This window comes from Poecilia reticulata, linkage group LG12, assembly GCF_000633615.1.
Source record: "Poecilia reticulata strain Guanapo linkage group LG12, Guppy_female_1.0+MT, whole genome shotgun sequence".
NCBI classification, from domain to species: domain Eukaryota; kingdom Metazoa; phylum Chordata; class Actinopteri; order Cyprinodontiformes; family Poeciliidae; genus Poecilia; species Poecilia reticulata.
In genome coordinates, this window is record NC_024342.1 from 12,201,202 (window position 1) to 12,220,934 (window position 19,733).

Consider the following 19,733-nt stretch of genomic DNA (forward strand, 5'->3'; position numbering starts at 1 on the left):
CCTGTGAGGTTCTTTTCTCTGCCACGTTGCAGGCATGAGGATAAAATGACCTCTTTAAACCAAAGGTCACACTTTGTCCCTCACAAGTGTCTGTCAACATGGGACTAAACCTCTGTGTCCCCAAACACACCTAAACACCCGTCACCTTCCCCAAGGAGAGCTTTAGAGAACATGACCTGAAGGACACACACACACACACACACACACACACTACCATCTGATTGTATTAACTCTTGTAGTTGGTGAGGTAAAGAAGCTGCTGTTACTATGGAAACAAAGTGCCAGTAGCAACCTGAACGGTTCATTTCATCTTCAGTTAATGTTATTAATGTTTCACTTATATATATATATATATTTTTTTTTTTTGAAGGAATTGTGTCCCGTTTCCCACAAACTGAGATGTTAGATAAATTGTAGTGYGGTGTTGAAAAGAATCTGGAGGACAAGTAGGAGGGGGGAAAAACAAACCCCAACAGGTAAAACCTGTTCTCCAGTCCTCGTGATGTCAGCTGCTGCAACTACTTACAAGCAAATCCTTTGCTTTACTTCCTTTATAGAAATATGTAGTAYGTAATTACAAAATAAACATTTCAGCACAGCGTATTAAGCTTTAATAATTCASATGYAGGTAAACGAGGACAAATATTTGCAGACATGCAAGAACTTTTTCCGATCATCTTCAATCAACTCCCAAATTTCAGTGATTATTCTCACAATCAGTCCCATGCACACACAGAGGAGTTGTTGCACTGTGTGATTTATATATTATTATTATGATGACGACGCTTTTTATGTTTGAACTCCAGGTGCAGAGATGGTTTTAGTTGTCATTTTAAATGCTGGTAGCTCAGTTTTCTCCTTTTAGAAGCTCAAGAGGCGTCAGTGTGTGACCCACGTCCCACGCTGTCTCTCTCTGTGTGTGTGTGTGTGTGTGCGTGTGTGATTAAACCAGTAATATTTTGCTAACTATACGACATAACCTCTGTTCCCATGATAACCACTTGTATGCTCATAATCTGCTTGGTTATTTTATAGCACATGTAAGGCTCACAGTATACTCCTACTACACATATTATGGATATTTTCTCATTAAACGTAAAACCTGGACATGCGTGGTGTCRGAGTGGTTCATTTACGTGTTTTAACCAAATGAAAGTTTATTAAACTGCCTCTCATTTAAAAACTGAAACAGAAACCGAGAGTAAACAGTGCCGCTGTTGAACACAACAGTTCAGTCTGTCGACAAAAAGCCTTTCATCAGTGGTTTACACCCAGCTTTGAATGTAACCTGTGGTTAGAGCAGCGATGACACTTTCAGAATCTCTTATATCCTAACAGACAGAACTTCAACAAGATCAAAATACTGTGTTAATGTCAGTTAATAAAACCAGTGGCACATGTCTAAAAGTCCTGCCACTGACTTTCATAGTTTAAAAACTTTCACTATTTCATAATAGAAGTAGTTAGATAAGTTGTTTCTTGTAGATGTATTCTCATAAAGGCTCTAAATTCAATTAAAACCGGTTTTAAAACGTATTGTTAGTTGGTTTTGGACAGCAGATAACTGGCAGAAACCTTAATGAAGAATCAATAAAGCCAGTTTTTCAACCGCTTTTTTTCCCAAGGCTCCCTATAGATAACGTTTGTCAAAAGGTGAAAATATCAACCAACAGTGACACTTTATGAATAAAAGGTTCAGAAAATGCTGGGAACATTTCTAAAAGGTTTTTGTTTGTTTTTTGGCACTGATCACCAACACTTTAACTGATGACTAATCAGTTAGGTTCCTACATTTTAGGGAACATCAGMTGAAACACTCACACATCGCACCGAACAGATGAGGAAATGAACACCGGCAGAGTCCCTCCCAGTCGGAGGCAGTTCACTTCTGCGACTCATTCTTGTGATTTTCACAGAAGAGCAGCAGCAGCAGCAGCGACCAGTCCCTGCTGGTCCCTCTGAAGAGCCCAACACCCAAAGTCATGGCGACGCCGAGTTTGTGCCAAGCAGCCTTCGCGGTGTTYCGCCAGATTGAGCCGATCATCGTGCTGGAGCAGCTGGGCAGCACTCTCTTCGACACCGCTCTGCAGATGGTGGTGAGGGACAGGACCTCCAACATCACCGACCCCGGTCACTCCAGCGAGGAGAGCCAGCAGACAGCCATCACCAACTTCTACATGACCTATAACCTCATCATCAAGTTGACGCCCATCATACCCGCGCTGGTCCTGGCCAGCCTCAGCGACCGCGGCTGGAGGAAGGCGCCCATCGTGGTGCCCCTGAGCGGGTACCTGCTGTCCAGGCTCGGCCTGCTCCTGGTGGTCATTTTCGGTCTTCCGCTCAAGCTGATGTTTGCAGCCGCGGTGGTTTTCGGGCTGTCCGGGGGCTTCAGCGCCTACTGGCCCGGCATCATGACTCTGGCGTCGCTCGGCTCCGCTGCGGCTGATCGCTCCAAGGTCGGTGGTTTAGCACGTAAAGTGAGTTTTGATTTGAAAGGTCACCGTCATAAAAACTAAAACKTTTAATAGTTTAATTACTATTATTGGGTAAAATGTTAAAAACGTGAAGAAATAACTGAAGGCGCATCTCAATAAATTTACAAGTATATTTTCGGACGTAAGTCGGTTCAAAATTAGCATATCTCATTCATATGAATCATTTATTGTCATATGAKACTAATGTTAATACTATGATACACACGCATTTAAAAGACTGCACACTTGTAGTTACAGTCATTATCGGYCTCCACAAAGTCGGTAAGCCAGAAATGGACATTGATGAAGAAGCAGTCTGTCCACACAGAACTAAGGGCAAAATTATCATTGGAAAGTTTAGTGGAAGGACAAAATGTGTTCATGCGACAGGAATAGCCACAACCATGAGAGAATTGTGAAGTAAAACCCMTTGCACAAAATAAAATACCTGAACTTTCTGAGCACCGCGTAGAGTAAATTGCTGCGTCAGAGTCGGGTGGCAGGAACGTAATGAGCTTGTAGCTGAATCAATAGCCAGATTCAACTCTCCTGTTTATCACCTTCTTATTGAAATCTCTCTTAGATTCTCTGTAGGGTTTAGAGCTGGTGGGTTTGCATTACCACGATCATTAAACTGTGTAGTGGTCCACTGGGCAGCATGGTCAGTTGCCGAGTCCTGCTGGAAAGTGTAATCAATTTCTCCATAAAACTTGTGTTCAGAGGGAAGTGCACTAAAAAAACATAAAAAATTTTTTTTTTAAAACCCTGTAACAAAAGCAGCAGGATCTTAATTTTCATATGAATTCCAAAATCGGTTTTAACCTGAAAAGAGGACACAAAACTGCACTTTTTGACCAGGTAATCCGCTGCAGATGTTATCACTGGCTCAGGTGACTAAACTCATGGGTCGTTGTTCCCCATGTCCTGTGTGCTGGGGAAACAAAGACCACCGCTGTAGTTAACATATTGCAGTATTCCAGCACTGCTGCATACGGTAGCATAGCACAAACAGAGAAGACCTTCAGCTAATCTCACCACATTATCATGGTAAGAAGATTCGTAAAGTTTTTCGACCTGGTGGCATATAATCTTTGAACATATTTTCCTCTCCGTGTTATCTGCCTTTTTCCAGTTTTTCCTTACGCTGAACTTTCTGTTTGGATACATCATTCAGTGAACAACCGGCTTTTTTAACATTGAAAAATAGATTGTTTTTTTTTTTTCATTATAATCATCAAAAATGAAATGAATAAGTAAATAAAAATGTGACACATTTCATCTTAAATCTGTATAGGATGAGTTGACATGTTGTTTTTTTGTATTTAAATGAGTGAAGTAAGTTAACTTTTCAGTGGCATCCTGTCATTGAGATGCACTTTTATTCTTTGGCTGTTATAAACCAGGCATGACTAAAGCATTTTTTTCKCCTTAATAATCTGTGATTCTATTTATCTTTATTTTTATTTCACCTATCAGCCTTTATCTCCATCATAGCCACTTTACAGCTTCCCCTCCCCTCTTRATGCAAAGACAGACATGGTCACATGATCGCATGTCAAAGGAGTGGTTTAGATTAGCTTTCACTGTTCTMAAATATTTGCTTTTGTTGCAACATTTGGGACTTTTSTTTYTGGATTTCTCAYTTTCCTGTATGTGTCAGATTGAACCATGTGACTGTTTTCTAGTAGTGGCTGTTTGCTACATTGTAGTGCAGCTTCAGGTTTTGGAGTGTGGCAAGTGGCTCCCCGGCAYGGAAGCTGCGTTTTTCAGTTATCGTTYGTTTGCTCTYTCAGAGGAWTCACTTCCTGTTCTTTTGCCGCGCAGGTGATGATGAGAGTGGAGCTGGTGTACGGGTTGACCGGAGTGGTGGGCAGCTTGGTGTCGGGTCATCTGTTCCTGCTTTACAGCTCCAGTCTGGGAAACGGAACCGTCCTGCTCTCTGTGAGCTCGCTCCTCAACCTGCTCTGCCTCATATTCGCTGTAGTCCTGCTGAAGGTCAGTGCGCTCCCTTCGTCACACCTCACAGTGACGGTTCAGTGTATTATAAGCCTGGCGGGCCTCCAGGCTTCACTTGTGCCACCACCAGGCTAAGCATTGCTTATTTATGTATGTCTTTTTAAAATGTTTGCATTTTTTAAGACTTTATAGATGGTGTTCAGGTATTAATCTTCCAATATTTCAATAGCACATAATAATCAAGTGATATTTTTACATTTCCTGTCAACTTTTTAAAAAATGTTTTTAACTCAAAAACACGACGGGCCGCTGGATGAATGACTGCCCTAGCACCCAACCACCAGATTTATTAAGTTTTCTTTGGGAAACGTTGTTACATGGTCGTCAGCTTCATGGTTGGCTTTAGGTAAAAAAATTAAATACAAATACAATGCAAAAGTTTATATCCTATAAGATTTTTCACATTTTCTCATGTTTCCACCACAAACTTTAATGTTTTTCATAGCGTGACAGATCAAAACAAAGTAGCAGAATGAAACGTACGATGATGCTAATTGTACGTTTTCTGCTACATTTTGCTCACAGGCTCGGTTTTGTTCTGTTCTYCCACACRTTTGCCGCCTGCCCTACATGTCATGTGGCAAACTGCAAAAACTTCCTGTAGCTTCTCTGACCACAGTACCCGAACACCAGATTTGTAGAATGCAAGACATTCACCTGTCCTGGCAACAGGTTCTCTCAAACTGCTTAGGCTTTAACAGAACAGAAAACTGCATCATTTTCCTTGCAAATATGAGCCGCTTTGTGAGGTCATCACGTAAAATCAATGACGTAACCAGGTTGTTGTGTGTTGCAGATTTTCTGCCCTGGTTCCTCTTGCAAAATGAGATATAGATCTCAGTGGGGTTTAATCTGGTTAAATAATGGAAAATAATATACTAATATATATAAAACATTTCCGTTTTGTGGCTGTAAAACGGCAGAATGTGAAAAAGCTCGAATGCAGCTACAGGTTGTAGTTCTCCAGGTTTCTGATTTTCTGCGGCGCTCCCACTGAAAGCACATTTTGCATAATCTCCGTCACAATAACAGGTGAAACGAGGGACCAGCGAGGACTCAGAGGAAAGCTACCACCTCCTCTCCCACGCCGCCCGCTACACTCGTCTCGTCGGGTGTTGTGCTGGGATAAACGTGGTGAACGTGGCTCTCCTGTTTGCGGCGGCCTTTCTCTACGACTTTGCTGTGGGCGGAGCCGTAGAGGTCCTGGGCTCCTTCGTGCTGAAATCGCCGCTCAGCTGGACTGCCGCACAAGTAACGTCACGTTTGCAATTGTTAGCTAAATACTTTATTTTGATACTGTGCTTTCAAAGCACAGAGTCTTTCAACTGTGCTCTGCATTAGTTTCTTTGTTCTCTCTCGAGGTGGGATACGGAAATGCGGCGGGCTGCGGGATTTTCGTCACCAGCTTCCTTGGCGTCATCGCGTTCCGAAAATGCGTCGGTGACGAAACGATGATCCTGATCGGCATGCTGTCGTTCGCTGTGGGGATCTACGTCATGTCCTTCGTCACTACGACCTCCCTTTTCTACGTCGGTGAGACGGAGCGCGTTGGTTGATTCAGAGCCGCATCATGACGGACCGTTTCCACAAACTGTTGTCTAATATAACATCTAATGGCACTGGAGACACCAGTCGGTGTTGATGTTGTTCCGTTTCTGGGCTGTTAAAGTCGAGCGGTGCAATTTCATCCATCCAGTCTGCCGTATATAAAATCTAAGTTATTGAAAACACAGGAACAAGAAGGAGGAAGTGAGAACGATCCGAAGCCATAAAGTCTTCCTATTCTTAGGTTTTCAGACAGTGCTGAAAGCTTACAGCTGTACTATAGCATACATTCTGTACCCACAAGGAAACAGCAGCGTGGTTTGTAGTAGCATCTTCCAAATCTCCAGAGTAAAAAGAAAAGGGACAGGGATATAATTAAGTGAAATACAGAATTGCAACAAAACACGACTTTATGCTTTATTATGGTAGCTTATTGGTTTTGAAGTTCTACTTTTCTGACTTCCTGTTATTAGCTAGCTGTGCTGCATTGATAACACTCGCATGTGTGCAAACGAGAAAAACAACTGGAATTATTTGGCATTTGCTTTTTTTATATACAAGTATAATAGGCTATGCTTGTATAACACTTTTTGGTGGTATTTCCTGGAAGAAGAAAAATAATAATTCAACTTTTTCTCCACAGCCCGTTTATTAAACCTCTTTGCGCTCATCCCGATGCCGACAATCAGGGCCCTGGTTTCTCAGCAGGTTCCTGCGTCGCGATGTGGTGAGTTCCCGATCCGGGTCTATGTGTGACGGTAGCAAGACTGAAAACACGATTCACAGCAATATTTGTCTATAGAAAAAGACATATGTTTTTATCCTTTATGAAAGTCTCTGTTTGTCCTTTTTAGCACAGTTCGCTCAAAGCACACACAAAAAAAACAATGAACTGTTTCTAGATGTTTCACTTAACTGGATACAAACCAGATTGGACCTTTTTTAAAAAAATGCCCTCAGATGTCTATCGCCCCAGGGTTTTTTTTACGTTAAATAGTCTGCAGAAATGAAGTTGCAGTCATTTACTAGAAACCAGACGTGTCCTGTGCAGCTGGTTCCTCCAGTCTCTCTGACTTTGCTCACCCATTCTAGTAGATCACAGTTGAAATCTTTCAAACCAAATAAAAATTGTAAATGGTCCTTTAACACAGCTTTTATTTTATGGGGTTTTTTGGGGGGTATTTTATCCTTAACACCTTTTTTAGATGTTTTTTTTTTTTTCTTTTCTTGTCTTTGTCAGGCATCGCTCTGACCTGTCTGGAGATGACTCTAAAGGTGGCCGGCATTGTTTACATTCCTGCTTTCACAAAGATCTATCAGAACAGTCTGACCTGGTTCCCGGGGCTCGTCTTTCTGATTTCCAGCGTCATCACAGTCATTTCCATGATACCCATCAGGTGCGCCGCACAGAAAGCTACTGAGAGAACCATTCCTGGTGCACTCCGTCTCATTTTCATTCTCTCTGTGTGTGTGTGTGTGTGTGTGTGTGTGTGTGTGTGTGTGTCTTTCCTCCAGTATCATCGGTTGCAGGTCGGCTCAGAGGCAAGAGTACGTGAGGATTCAGGGAGACTGAAGAAGCACCACCGACATGAGCAGTGAGCTCTTTTCATTACAAGCAAACTGGGAAATGAGACTTAAGTGTTTAGAACATAAACACGCCACTTCCTCAAAGCTGCCAACGTAGCAATTTTGAAAATATTTGCCTACCATAATTTTCCATTGTGGTGTGATGGATGGTACTTTATCTGACAAATATACAAAACCCACTGGACAAAAACAAACACACACAAAAAAAATGTTTTAGAAATCATGTCAAAGGTTACAGGACAGCCTCATCGTCCAGATTGATTTATCAGAGGTTTATGTTTATGGCTTCTGTTAGAAAAGGAGAAGTCATTTTGAAAATGACGCACGCTGTGTGCTTTCAACACTTTGGAGATTTATGGGGTGAATCTGAACTGAGAACGTTGCGTAAGTCGGGGTAATGTTTGGCTCTCTCGGGTCCGTATGTTACATGTTGCACACTGGAGATTTATTCACTTTAAGCATATTTTGTTTCCAGCTTGGTACCAGTTCAGAAATGCTATTGAGAGACTGGTTGATCCAGTCACCTAAAATTTAAAAAAGGTCCACTTTTTCCTTGTTTTTTTATTATTTTAAACTCAAAACGTCCTTGGCTTCCCTGTTGGGTTCAGGTCAAAGCTCGGCTGGGTCACTGCTTACAGTCACTGGTGACTGAATGTTTCTACGTTTTCATCATATAAAGCACTTTGAAATGCATTGTTGCTGAAATGTGCCACAACATAAACTATGTTTGATTAGTATTATTTCATCAGAAGAAATGTTCTGGGAAAACGAATGCATTATTTTAAGCCCTCCTAACTGGGGAAATTAATTTGTGACTATTGTTTTTATTTACGGTATTTGAGTACTTTTTTTTTTTTTTACTTCATTTTGACTTCATATTTGTTCAGTAAATAATGACATGATGGAATCAGTGGCGTCTGGTTTTGTACACTTAAGATATAAATTATTGTGGGACTCGCGATTGTATATTTGGTCACATTAACATGTTTTACCGTTTCAGCTGTTTACCAAAAATTCTTCTGTCTAGGAGACTAATTCCTATTAAGCATTGTAAATATTCTTTTATATGTCATTTTTTACATGATTCTTATTTTTCACTGTCACTTTTTATACTTGATCACTGAAGTCTGCATTTGCACTCAAACCATGAAAAAGCCATTATTTAGTCTCTGTCAAAGTAAAACTACACAATTTAAAATATTTTTTTTATAATTACATTAGACTTATTGCTGTCATCTCTGTCTTGAAATGTTCTTATTGTAGTGTTGATGCACTACGAGGTGTTTTTACTGTTCATGCATCCATTTAAATGAAAATAAAGTTTTGAAGACTTACAACTAAACCATATTAGTCCCGTTATGTTTTGCTGCATCTTCTGACATAATTAGCTTTTTTTTCTCATTGCGCTCAAGTCAAAAACAAACGAGTCGTCATTTATCCTCTTTATTATTGGTCCAATATATCAAAAAAATGTGTTAAAGATAAATTGCATCAAAACATCAGTATATAAGCTTATTTATAATTACAACAAATTGTTATCAACATTCGAATGTACAATCAGGGACGTAAACAGAGCACACTGGGGTGGAACAGAGAAAAACAAAAATAGATCTAATTAAATGTGTGAAGTTACACAGGAAGGAGAAGTGGACATTTGGCTTAAGAGCTATAAAGAAAAAAAAAAAAACGTTCCCGACTTAAACACCCGTTCAGTCGGTCCGCCAGCGAGTCAAATAGCGGCCAGTGAGATGCAACTGGACAATAAAATAAAAAACAAAATACGTCTCCCTTAATTCAAGAGTACCACTTTTACTAACCAAGGAAAATGTTTTTGTTTTTTTTCTCCCCAGAATGAGGTCCGTGGATGCACTCGTACCCATTTATAATTTTAAAAACAAAACGATACTTCTCACTGCGGGTGCGTTTAAAGCAAATTAAACAAAAAGTAGACGTGGAAATCTCAAGCTTAGTTGAGCTGAAATCATCCTGTAAGCTTGACATTGAAGCTCTTCCCTTTGTTTCATTTTTAATTACAAATACCAGGATCCATTTAAACTGGTCACCAGTCAGGACCTCTGAGTACTAATGTAGAGGTTTCCAATTAATTACTTTATAACAGCACCCTCTACAATTATCAGCACTCCTGGTAAAACAATGTAAAAGAAAAAAGAAATAAATTCAGCCCTTTGCATGATCTACTGAATGTCTAAGTCTGTTTAGTCAGCAAGAAAACCAAGGTTAGGAAACTTGTTTTTAAATAAAGTTGATTATTGGCACCGTAACAATTCCTACAAAGCAAATGTAGCAAATTATACTTTTGTTTAGATTCATCAGAATATGAAGAAACTTTAAATTAGCAACTGATGGCGTTCGTTTCAATGGAGGTAAAAATATGACTTTACAAAAGGAGGTCAATTTCTCCTAATCATTTCAAAATGGGAAAGACGGGAAAACTTGCCACTCAAGTCAATCAAGCACATACTGTACCCAACTTTATGTCACCTCCACACACACATAGAAAAAAAAAATTACAATCGTCAAATCTCGATGAGAAAACACTCCAGGTGAGTTTACTCTGACACAAACAGGATGTATAATGCACACTGGTAAGTATGGGGGAGGATGTTTGATGCTGTGGGCCTGTTTCACTCCCACAGCGTCACTAGAGGCTCGCTACGTTAGCCACAGCTGCTTTTACGTTTTCATTTATTGTGAGATTAGACTGCTGACAAGGATTGGCTTAGTTTAAGACTCAAACATCTTTACCAGGGGYGCCAATAATTGGAAAAGTCACTGTTTTTAAGCAAGTATTCAATGTAATATAAAAAAAAAAAAAGTTTGTTTTAATTCAGCAGTATCATAGCTACAAAAGAAAAAACAGGTAGTTGGATCTCTTCTGCTCCCCTCTTTAGTGCGTCGACATATTTTGATATTATTTCAGTCAGATACAGTCATTCAGGCTTTTTAGTTGGAACCTCCATTACAGCTGCCTCCGGTCGTCATAGCTACCTGTAACCGTGATCTCAATCCGGACCTCAAATGGTCAAAAAATAAAAATAAAAAAGTGCATTTTATTCCCTTCATTTTTATCCTTTTTCACATCTGATAGAACATGTAAATAAGTAGCTGCTGTAAAAGGTTAAAGGTCAAGATAGACAAATAAGAATGAGGAACAAAAAAAAACAACAAGGAAGCTGAAAACATCTACAAGTCGCAGACACTAAATCAACCTTCATGTTTGGTTGTAGAGAGGGCAGGTCCGGTAATGTGGCATCAGCTTCAAAAAACAAACAAAAAAAACAGATATCTGAAAAAAAAACAACAAAAAAAACCCAACAACAACGTACCTTCATTTCAAAAATCTCTTCTTTTACCAGACAGATAATACTGTCTGTCTGAGGCTACATCTGTGCAAAAATGAACAAAAGCTAAACGTGGTGTTGGGGCTAATGTCACGTAGCTGAGCTTGCCCTGAAATCATTGGTCACATTTTGCTACTTAACGCCGAGTCACACCGACTCGAGCACACGCAGCTGAGGAGAGGGAATAAATGATGACGTTTTCAGCAGGTTTCATTTTCCTCCTGTGGTTAAGAGCCATCAAAGGAGCACCGTTTGATCCGAGGGCAGCAAAGTGATTCTTTTCCCCTTTAAAGTTGAGATCAAGTAAAGAATATAAAAAAAAAGAAAAAAGGATGTTTTCGGCAGGCTGCCTCCGTGTTTTCTAATATTTTCCAATCGAGTCACAGCTCTGCAGATGAGTGCACAGAGTCAATACTGTGAACAAGCTGAACCACTGTATACTGGAAAGGATTTGCTGTCAACCAGCTTCATGCAGTTTCTGTTTGATTAGCAACTGAATGTATTAAAGCACAATGGAATCACCTTGGATGCAGGTCCTGCAACAGGTTGTCCTTCTGAAGCAAAATCACATTTTTACTGGCTGGTTTTAAGTTCCGTCAGGGTTGAATGATTCACCATTTCCAGCTATAATGTATTTTTATTTTTTGCATTAAAGCACTCACTTTTTCCTCAAAGTTATTCCAAGGCCATATCCCACACTACTCAACATTCCCAACTTTATAGCATGTCGAGGAAGGCTGGACTATTGAAATATCGTGACTTTACATGATCGTTACAACCGAATCCAGCAGAAGTAGAGCAAAACTTTGCCACTAGGTGGTGCTGTTACGCACTTATCTATAGGGCCCAGGATGTAAAACTAGGATATTACCTGGTTTGGTTTTATTATGACATTAATTATCGTTGATTTGCTGGAAGAAAATGTGGGAAAATATTTATAAAATGTTGTTAAACAGCCACTAGAGGGCGTCAAGGTTGACATTCCTGTGATGATTTTTGGATATATGGATCCAAAAACGATACATAATTATGTTTCATCTGAAAAATAGAAGCAAAAAATAATAATAATAATAATCAACCCAAACTTTTTTGCAGTTATTCCCATTCATCAAGAGTAAAATAAAAAGCCACAATTCTATAAATTTGGTAAATAAACATTTATATACAGATATATATATATATATATATATATACACAATTTTAATCCACATAAAATTGTATCACGTCAAATAAACAAACCTATAAATTTAGCTAATAATTAAAAAAATAATTCCAAATTTATTAATGAAAAATTAGTCAATCACATTATTTATAACTATGTAAATTTTGTCATAGGTTCAGTGCTGCATTTGAGAAAGAAATTATAAAAATGATCAAATCTGATTGGTTATGCTGCACATCAATTCGGCTGTAGACCAATCCTCTTGTCTGTAGCAGCGCTAGCCCCGCCTAAACACTTCCATTACCAGTTCTAACAAAACAAGCAGACGAAAGTGTCAAGTAAATTTTTTTTTAAATCATCATGACTGGTATTAGCTCAAAAAAAAAAAAATCTATTTTCTCATTTCGTTATTCTTCATGATAAAGTTTTTAATAAATAATAATCACTAAATGTGTGATTATTCGAAACTTCTTTACAACTTTAACTGAATTATCGCATATATAAATATTTATTTACCAACCAATATTGATATATTGAACTGCGGCATTTCCGGTCCTCGATACCCATTTGGCTCAGTGTGAAAACGGAGAGGGCGGACGAAAAACGCATCTCTCCACAAATGTAGTTAAATAAACACAAGCAGCATTGGCAACAACAACAAAAAAAAAAACATACACACAAAAAAGACCATTAATCTGAAATATTAGGTAGAAAAAGTCCATAAAAATAGAAAAAAAAAAAAACGACGGATCTGTACAGAAGATTCTCTACTGTCCCAGCAGACCTCAAACACACCACTCATTACCTTTCTTCCCAGGCCGAATCGGCGTGGAAGGCGGCCGCTCTCCGCGTCACCGTCATTGTTTCTCTCAGGGCAGCAGGAGGCGGACCGCTGGCGGTTAGAACCTGCTGCCCCGTCGCTGGTTTTCCTTGGCTTGGCTGAGTGCGACGTTCAAGTACGCGTTCAGTTTTCAGTTCGTCTCGCTCGTTTTGTCCTCAGTCTGTTTTTCCTGGAGGAGCGTTATGAGGGACTCCCACGCTGCCTGGCTCTGCACAGAGGGAAGATTCATTTGGAATTACAATTCCTACCTCTCCAGATTATCTTCAGAAATAAACAAAAACATTAAAAAAAAGAAAAAAACAATAAAAGTAAAGCATATTTTAATTCGTAAATGTCTCCATGGATCAAACGGTGTTTACAGAGATGTAAAATTAGTTCACATGCTGCTGGTGCTGCTTTAATGCTCTGCTGCATTCAGGAGAGCGTTTCCACCGTCAGCTGGACTCTCACTGRGCAGGAGGGGTTAAACAGTGGCGTCTTTCTGAGCCGTGTTGCTCCGCCTTAACTGGACCTGCAGACGGAAACGGGCCCGGGAACGGTGCGCAACAGGTCGGCCATTTTTACAGTGGAGACAGCAAATAATGGCCATTATAAAATAGCTGTTAGTTCCATTGATTTTATTTAGGGGTGTTAGGATAAAGAGGGGTGCATACAAACGCATATCACATGTTCATGTTTTTCATTTGAAATAATTTGGAAAACCAATACACCCTTTACTATCCACTTAGGAACTCTCAGGGTATCTACAGGTTTCAGAAAGACTAAGACCTTATTAATGCCAACTGAATGAAATTTAAGACAGAAAGAAATAAATCTATTTAGGGTTGAGGGTTGGGGGGGATTCTTCTGCATAACTCGATTTACAGAAAGTGACRTCTCTCACTCTGCATTCATGTCCGATGGAACTCCAACAATGACATGCAAACTTGAGGAGAAAATKGAAAAATGTTCGACTTTTGTTGCCGTCGCGTCGTGTGTGCTGGGCTTGGCCCGAGCGTCAATGACTAAGATTATTTAAGGCCAGTTTACATTTTGTATTATTTTCAGATACAGAAATCCAAGACTTTTTAAGAATGCGTGAACATCCTGATTGTGCAAAATCGCATAAAACCTCAAGGCAACACAAAAGTTTGGGGTCGTGGCATTAAACAAAAACTGTGACATCACACGGCGGAGATCCAGGCTGACCTCGGCCCGCGTACCTTCTCATAGTAGCTGATGTTTTTGTCGGCCATGCCCGTGAGGAGCTGTTTGAAGTCTTGCCTCTTGTTCCGCTGCCAGCGTTCCCAGTCTGCTTTCAGGTCAGCGTTGAAACACTCCACTTTGTCCTGGCACTTCTCCACTTCCACAGGAATCTGCAGCAGAGCAGACAACACTAGAGCTAGCGGGGACCGGGCTCAACGCTACGGGCTGCAGCGTGGAGGGTGGGGAAAGAATCGAGACACACTTTTACTGTCTAGACGTGCAACAGACACGGCGACGGTTCACTAGGAACCGGCTGAAAAGCAAACAACCCTAACAGACAATTGTGAAATTCAATCAAACGAGTGGAAGGTTGTTGCTTACGGGCGTCCGATCTTCTTGTTTGCGCAACACGGCCGCTTCCAGGCGGCCCTCGTACTCTGCTTGAACTTGGTCCCGCTTCCTCAAAACGTTCTGTTATCAGACAGAAAGCGTTCCACGTTAGCAGGAACACGGCGCAGCCTCAGAGAAACAAGCATGTGACGAGTGTGAGACGCAGACGGTTCTGCTGAGTCTTGAGCTGGACAGGACATGATGCATGCAAAAAAAACAACAAAAAAAAAACACACACTGGCGGAACCTTTTCTAGTTTGGGAGCAAAGCGGATGCAGCTCTGGGTTTAAAGGCAATGGAAGGAACTTTTTTTCTTTCTTCATTATATTTCACAAAAATATAATGAAGTCAGTTATGTTTCTTCATGGTACTGATGAAACATTCATACTGCAACAGTCTTCAGTCAGAGGCCTCTTCAGATTTGTGGCAAGACTGACTGCTGCTGGAAAGCTTCGACTGTGGGCACGACAATGACTCTGAAGATGATACGAGTTCGGTTTTATTCCCCAAAAACCCATCGAAACGGTAGAGAAATGTATAAAATATTGGTCCAAATGTTCATATTGTTGCATTCCCAATAAGGGTTATGATAACATTGATCTTACCTTCATAGACTCAATGTAGAGAACGTATTCTCTGAGAACAGGAAGGAAGTCCTGGCTCATGTTGTCGCTCAGATCCTCCAGAGCGCCGCAGCTCGTCGTCACGCAGCCGGCCACGCCCTCCAGGGGGCGCTGCAGCTGCTCCTCTGAGCCGGCCCAGGCGGAGTAGACGGCGCCGTACTCGCGCAGCTCCGTCAGGTACTCTGGCAGCAAAAAAAAAAAAAAAAAAAAAAAAAAAAAAGGACAGCGGGGTTAAGCTTAGCGAGGCGTTCTCATCCAGAGAGCGAATGGATAAGAAACTGGGGCTAAACAGTCCGGCACACTCTCTGCAAACCGATTACTTATAAATCGACTTGCAGAGAGCATGTTATCTGGGAACATGGTTGTGTCTGACGCCGCACGTCAACAGCCCCAACAGATGGTGACGGGGAACATTTCGCACGGCAGGTTTTTACAGCGCCACACATCGTGCATGAGTCGGGTGAGCRGGGGGTCAGCAGCAGCTCTTCCTCTCTTTCCTCACTGCTGAGTGCAGGAACAGTTTCTCTTTCACGCACACAGCTTATTTTAGACAACCTGTTTGTCTGGATTTATGATGGAAAAGGTTCAAACTATCAGTCAGATTAACGTCATTCAGCTCTGGCTGTATGTTTATTGCTAGAACKGACGTAAAAATTGCAGTTAACGTTAAAACACTGCAAACACAAAATCTTCCTCCATATTGGTCTAGTTTCTAGTGGAAAAATCTTAGTATGCTTAAAATAAGACAAAACAAAAAAAGCAATTTTCCAAGAAGATACAGGAGCTTGTGTTAATTAACAATTCCTTAATATTTATGAAGAAGACCTGGATATGTGTAGAAAAAAAATCTCCCAAAGGACCTGGTACTTTTTCCATCAATATTAAGGGATTATTGACCAAAACAAATTCTGATTTCTTGCTGAAAAGTTACTTTTGTCTTATTTCAAGTGCACAAAGATATTTGCGCTAGAAACCAGACCAGACATACTTGGCGAAATGGTGTGTGTTTTGCAGTGAGCTGCTGTGTGTGTGTGTGTTGTCCAGCAGGCTCTCTGATTATACCTGACTGCTCTCGGAGGATCCTCTGAGCGATGCGATCGATGGTTCCCAGTTTCTGGCTGAACATGTCCAGATACTCTCCCATGGCGCAGAAYTCCGCCGGCCGCGCCCGCAGCTTGTAGCCTCCGGCCACGTTCTTCACAGATTCGCCCACTTTGGTCAGCAGGGCCAGACCCTGACGCTTGTTCAGATCCTGCAAAGACGTGCGTCGTCAGGGTAACCAGTAAGGTTTAAAAAAAAAACAAAAAAAACAAAAGAGGCCCTATTTATTAACATGTGCAGCAGACGGCGTCTAATGGAAACCTGGTGACTTTACAGGTGCCACTTTTTATAACGACTGTGAACTTTGGGGACTTCTTCTTCTCTCTTAACAGTGTGGTAAAGAAAATACGGTTTACCTGCAGACTTGTTTAATAGCAGTTCAAGTTCTTCTAAACTTTTAACTGACTGGCACTACTGTAAACATGAGCATGTTTTGGTGACTACTTGCATAGTCACATCCTGAGTAACTGGGTGTCATCATATTTACACCACAGATCAAGGGGTCGGCAAAAACTWAAAAAAGTTTTGTCTTATCGATTTAGAGCTGCAAATGTTAAATGGCATTTAAAAAAAGCAAAGAAAACACAACTTTTATACATTTCTAATTTGTTACTTTTAAAAGAATTATTATATTTTTACGTTTTACTGTACAGAAAAAAAAAGAATGGTGCATTTTATTCTATGGATGTATGATTTAAAAAAAAAAAAAAAGAAAGAAAGAAAGAAAGAAAGGACCCAAGAAAGGACCCAAAAACTGATCATTCCTGGTATTCTAAGCTTTCTGTTGTGGGAATTATTACAATTATTTCACAAATGATTGGCATTCGAGAAAAACAATCTGGAAAACCTGCATTTGTTTTATCCGTCTTTATCAACATTCCTTGGTTCTTTACTATGTTTAGCCAATTTAAAAGACATTGAGGGAGAGACAAAGAGCCGCAGGCTGCAGATCTCTGCCATATCACAATGGAAAACTGTGGATAACTGCTATTTACATCCTTATGTACATTATTCATTTATCTTTTTTTTTTTTTTTAAGTTGGTTAAAGTTACTTTATTTTTTATTTTAGGACTTGGCTGGGCATTATTTCTAGTGATTTTGTATGTAAAAAAAAAAAAAAGATTTTTAAAGTAGGATATTGTGGATGGATTCATTTAAAGAGAGCGCTGTGAAAGATCCTCTACTGTGCTCCACACTCATATCTCTGCAGGTCTGTTTTCCYTTCCTGGCACACTTGAGATGATTTATTAGAGTCTGAATGCGGCGCTGCCTTACCTTGGCAGTCAGGAAGGCATTAAGATGTGGGTTAAAAGASAGAACTGGGTGGTCCGCCACTCGCTTCAGGAACTTGTCCAGAGCCTTCATCCTCGTATCCACAAACTCCTCGGAGAAGCGGTCCACCACGCCCTTCATCACAAACTTCTCTGGCAGCGGCTGGAGACAGAGGAGAGAGGGGGAGGGAATGTGAACGAGGAGCGCGTCTCGACGGGAATGCAGCGCAAAGAGGGGGGAAGCTTGTGGGACGTACGGGGACGAGGTGGGTCGGCTGGCTGTCTTCTAGTTTTATCCTCAGCCAGTCGAAGTCCTGGTAGCGCCGCCGCACGCTGTACTCCGGAAGGTCAAACTCTATCCGTGTCGTCTGGGGGGGAAAAAGAAAGAAATAAACACATTTTACACACACACAGGGTCCCCATTAACACTTTGTGCTCTTATTTGGCTGAGGCACTGCTGCGCAGACTCAGAAGCCAAGCGCCTTGTTGTTCGTAGCAACCGTCGCCATGTAGCCCTGAGATTTGGCGCATTACTGCCATAACAACAAGTAAGCGTAGACTTTTTATAGATGTTAAATATAGAAGCTGACAAACTTCACTTTATCGCAACCGTCGGAATGACATTCTGAAGGAGCTGCGTGTCGTTTTTGGCTCCCCTCTGTGTGTTTTCAGTTTGGATTGTTGAAGGCCTTAAAATAACAGAACAAGTAAAGTCAAACAAACTTTTCTCCTTTGTTTTCTGACTCATTCCCTCCAATTTAAATAGCATTGAGGTCAGGACCTCGGAGAAACCTTTCCATTCTCAATAATCTAAGCACTTGTTGCCATATGTTTGGAAGTCACTGTCACAGAGGTGTCAGTTTTGAAGCCAAAAGTTGTTGTGTTTTTTTTCCCTCTCCCGGTTCCAAACACGGAAACCTGGCTGCAGCGACTTTCAGTTCATGGCAGAGCTGCGACTGAAAAGCGCTTTGTTGTTCCTGACGCATTTCTTTCCAAAGTGAGATTCAGGTTTTCCTCCAGGCTTCAGTGAAGATAATTTCAACTTCATGTCTGAAGCTTTAGGATTAAAGGACTCTGCTTTTAAGCTCATTATGTCATTTTCTAGACTGAATTTATTTTGAAAAATACAACCTTCAAATTGAGTAGATCTATTCATGACAAGGATWAAAAAAAAATACACATTAAAAATTTAGACTCATTAATTTTATTTTTTACATATTTATTAAATCCATCACCATGGTGCGACACTATGAGACAGATAATTTGTGAAAAAGATTCATCTCCTCCTGAGCTACTACTGCCATCTGAAGAAATGAGCCGCTCCTGACCAAAAACAGCCAATCAGAGTCAGGAGGCGTGTCTTGGCACTGTCGATCATGCTTGTGAACGCGCTGCTAAATTGTGACTACAGTGGCTGTGGTATCTAGAGAGCTGTGGAGAGGAGAGGCTCTCGGTGCAGGTGCAGAAAGCCCCGTCAGAGAAACAACRTACCGTGACATAAAAACTATTTATTCATGCTAATTAGCTTTAGCATTCACGACTAGCTCTGGCGTGGTGAACTAGCTATAGCCTCGAAGAGAGGTTTCTTTTGAACGAGTACTGTATTTCTGCAGGGAGGAGTTGCAGGAGTTTGATGTTTTTCACAAATGATCCATCTTATGTTTTAAACAAATATGTAAAAAACAAACAAACGTTTTTCAATAAAAGTTGCAAACTGCAGCTTTAACATGGTGGAGTTTTTTTTTTTTTTTTTTTTTTAAGCTTGTTAAAGGGTTAGTAAAATATAGTTAGACCTGGTTTAAAACCAGGCAGAGCGCCGTCATGAGCTGAGAACCAACCTTAGTGGAGACTCTGTAGGTGATGTACGTCTCCATGGTGGAGACGTGCTTCTTGGGGTCATCGACGGTGACGAAGAGGTCGCGGGGTTCTCCGGAGCCAAACGGGTCGTGAGCGTCGGCCTCCGGGTCGCCGTCCAGCTGCAGCCTGCTGAGCAGCACCGACGCAGAGGCRGGGCTGGAAATCTCCAGCGGCGTGCCGTTGGCCAGGCCCGGCTCCTGCCGGGAAAACGAGGAACACGACAGCGACGTCACGGCGGCGCTCTTACAGGGAGGCTGGCGGACAAAGAGCTCCCTGATGGAACGACCGCAGCGCTGACAAAGCTGTTTTTCATCGGGA

At 41.0% G+C, this 19,733-nt stretch overlaps 2 protein-coding genes across 2 annotated transcripts in view; one reads left to right on the forward strand and one right to left on the reverse strand.

Annotated features, from left to right (window-relative positions):
* The first annotated feature begins 6 nt into the window (after positions 1-6).
* Positions 7-8,964, forward strand: slc46a2 (solute carrier family 46 member 2). The gene is made up of 7 exons (XM_008423868.2): positions 7-2,456; positions 4,299-4,469; positions 5,523-5,741; positions 5,852-6,023; positions 6,679-6,762; positions 7,276-7,432; positions 7,551-8,964. The coding sequence occupies exons 1-7, from the start codon at positions 1,983-1,985 to the stop codon at positions 7,606-7,608; spliced, it is 1,335 nt and encodes a 444-aa protein (XP_008422090.1). The 5' UTR covers positions 7-1,982; the 3' UTR covers positions 7,609-8,964.
* Positions 8,965-12,176: 3,212 nt separating this feature from the next.
* The window catches only part of snx30 (sorting nexin family member 30), a 10,968-nt gene continuing 3,411 nt past the window's right edge, over positions 12,177-19,733 (reverse strand). Inside the window, exons 2-9 of the mRNA XM_008423869.2 lie at positions 19,397-19,612; positions 17,816-17,926; positions 17,563-17,721; positions 16,248-16,437; positions 15,168-15,367; positions 14,554-14,643; positions 14,190-14,342; positions 12,177-13,195 (exon numbers count right to left, since the gene is read on the reverse strand). Coding sequence (XP_008422091.1) covers positions 13,118-13,195; positions 14,190-14,342; positions 14,554-14,643; positions 15,168-15,367; positions 16,248-16,437; positions 17,563-17,721; positions 17,816-17,926; positions 19,397-19,612 — 1,197 coding nt within the window. The 3' untranslated portion in view covers positions 12,177-13,117. The remainder of the gene's footprint in view (positions 13,196-14,189; positions 14,343-14,553; positions 14,644-15,167; positions 15,368-16,247; positions 16,438-17,562; positions 17,722-17,815; positions 17,927-19,396; positions 19,613-19,733) is intronic.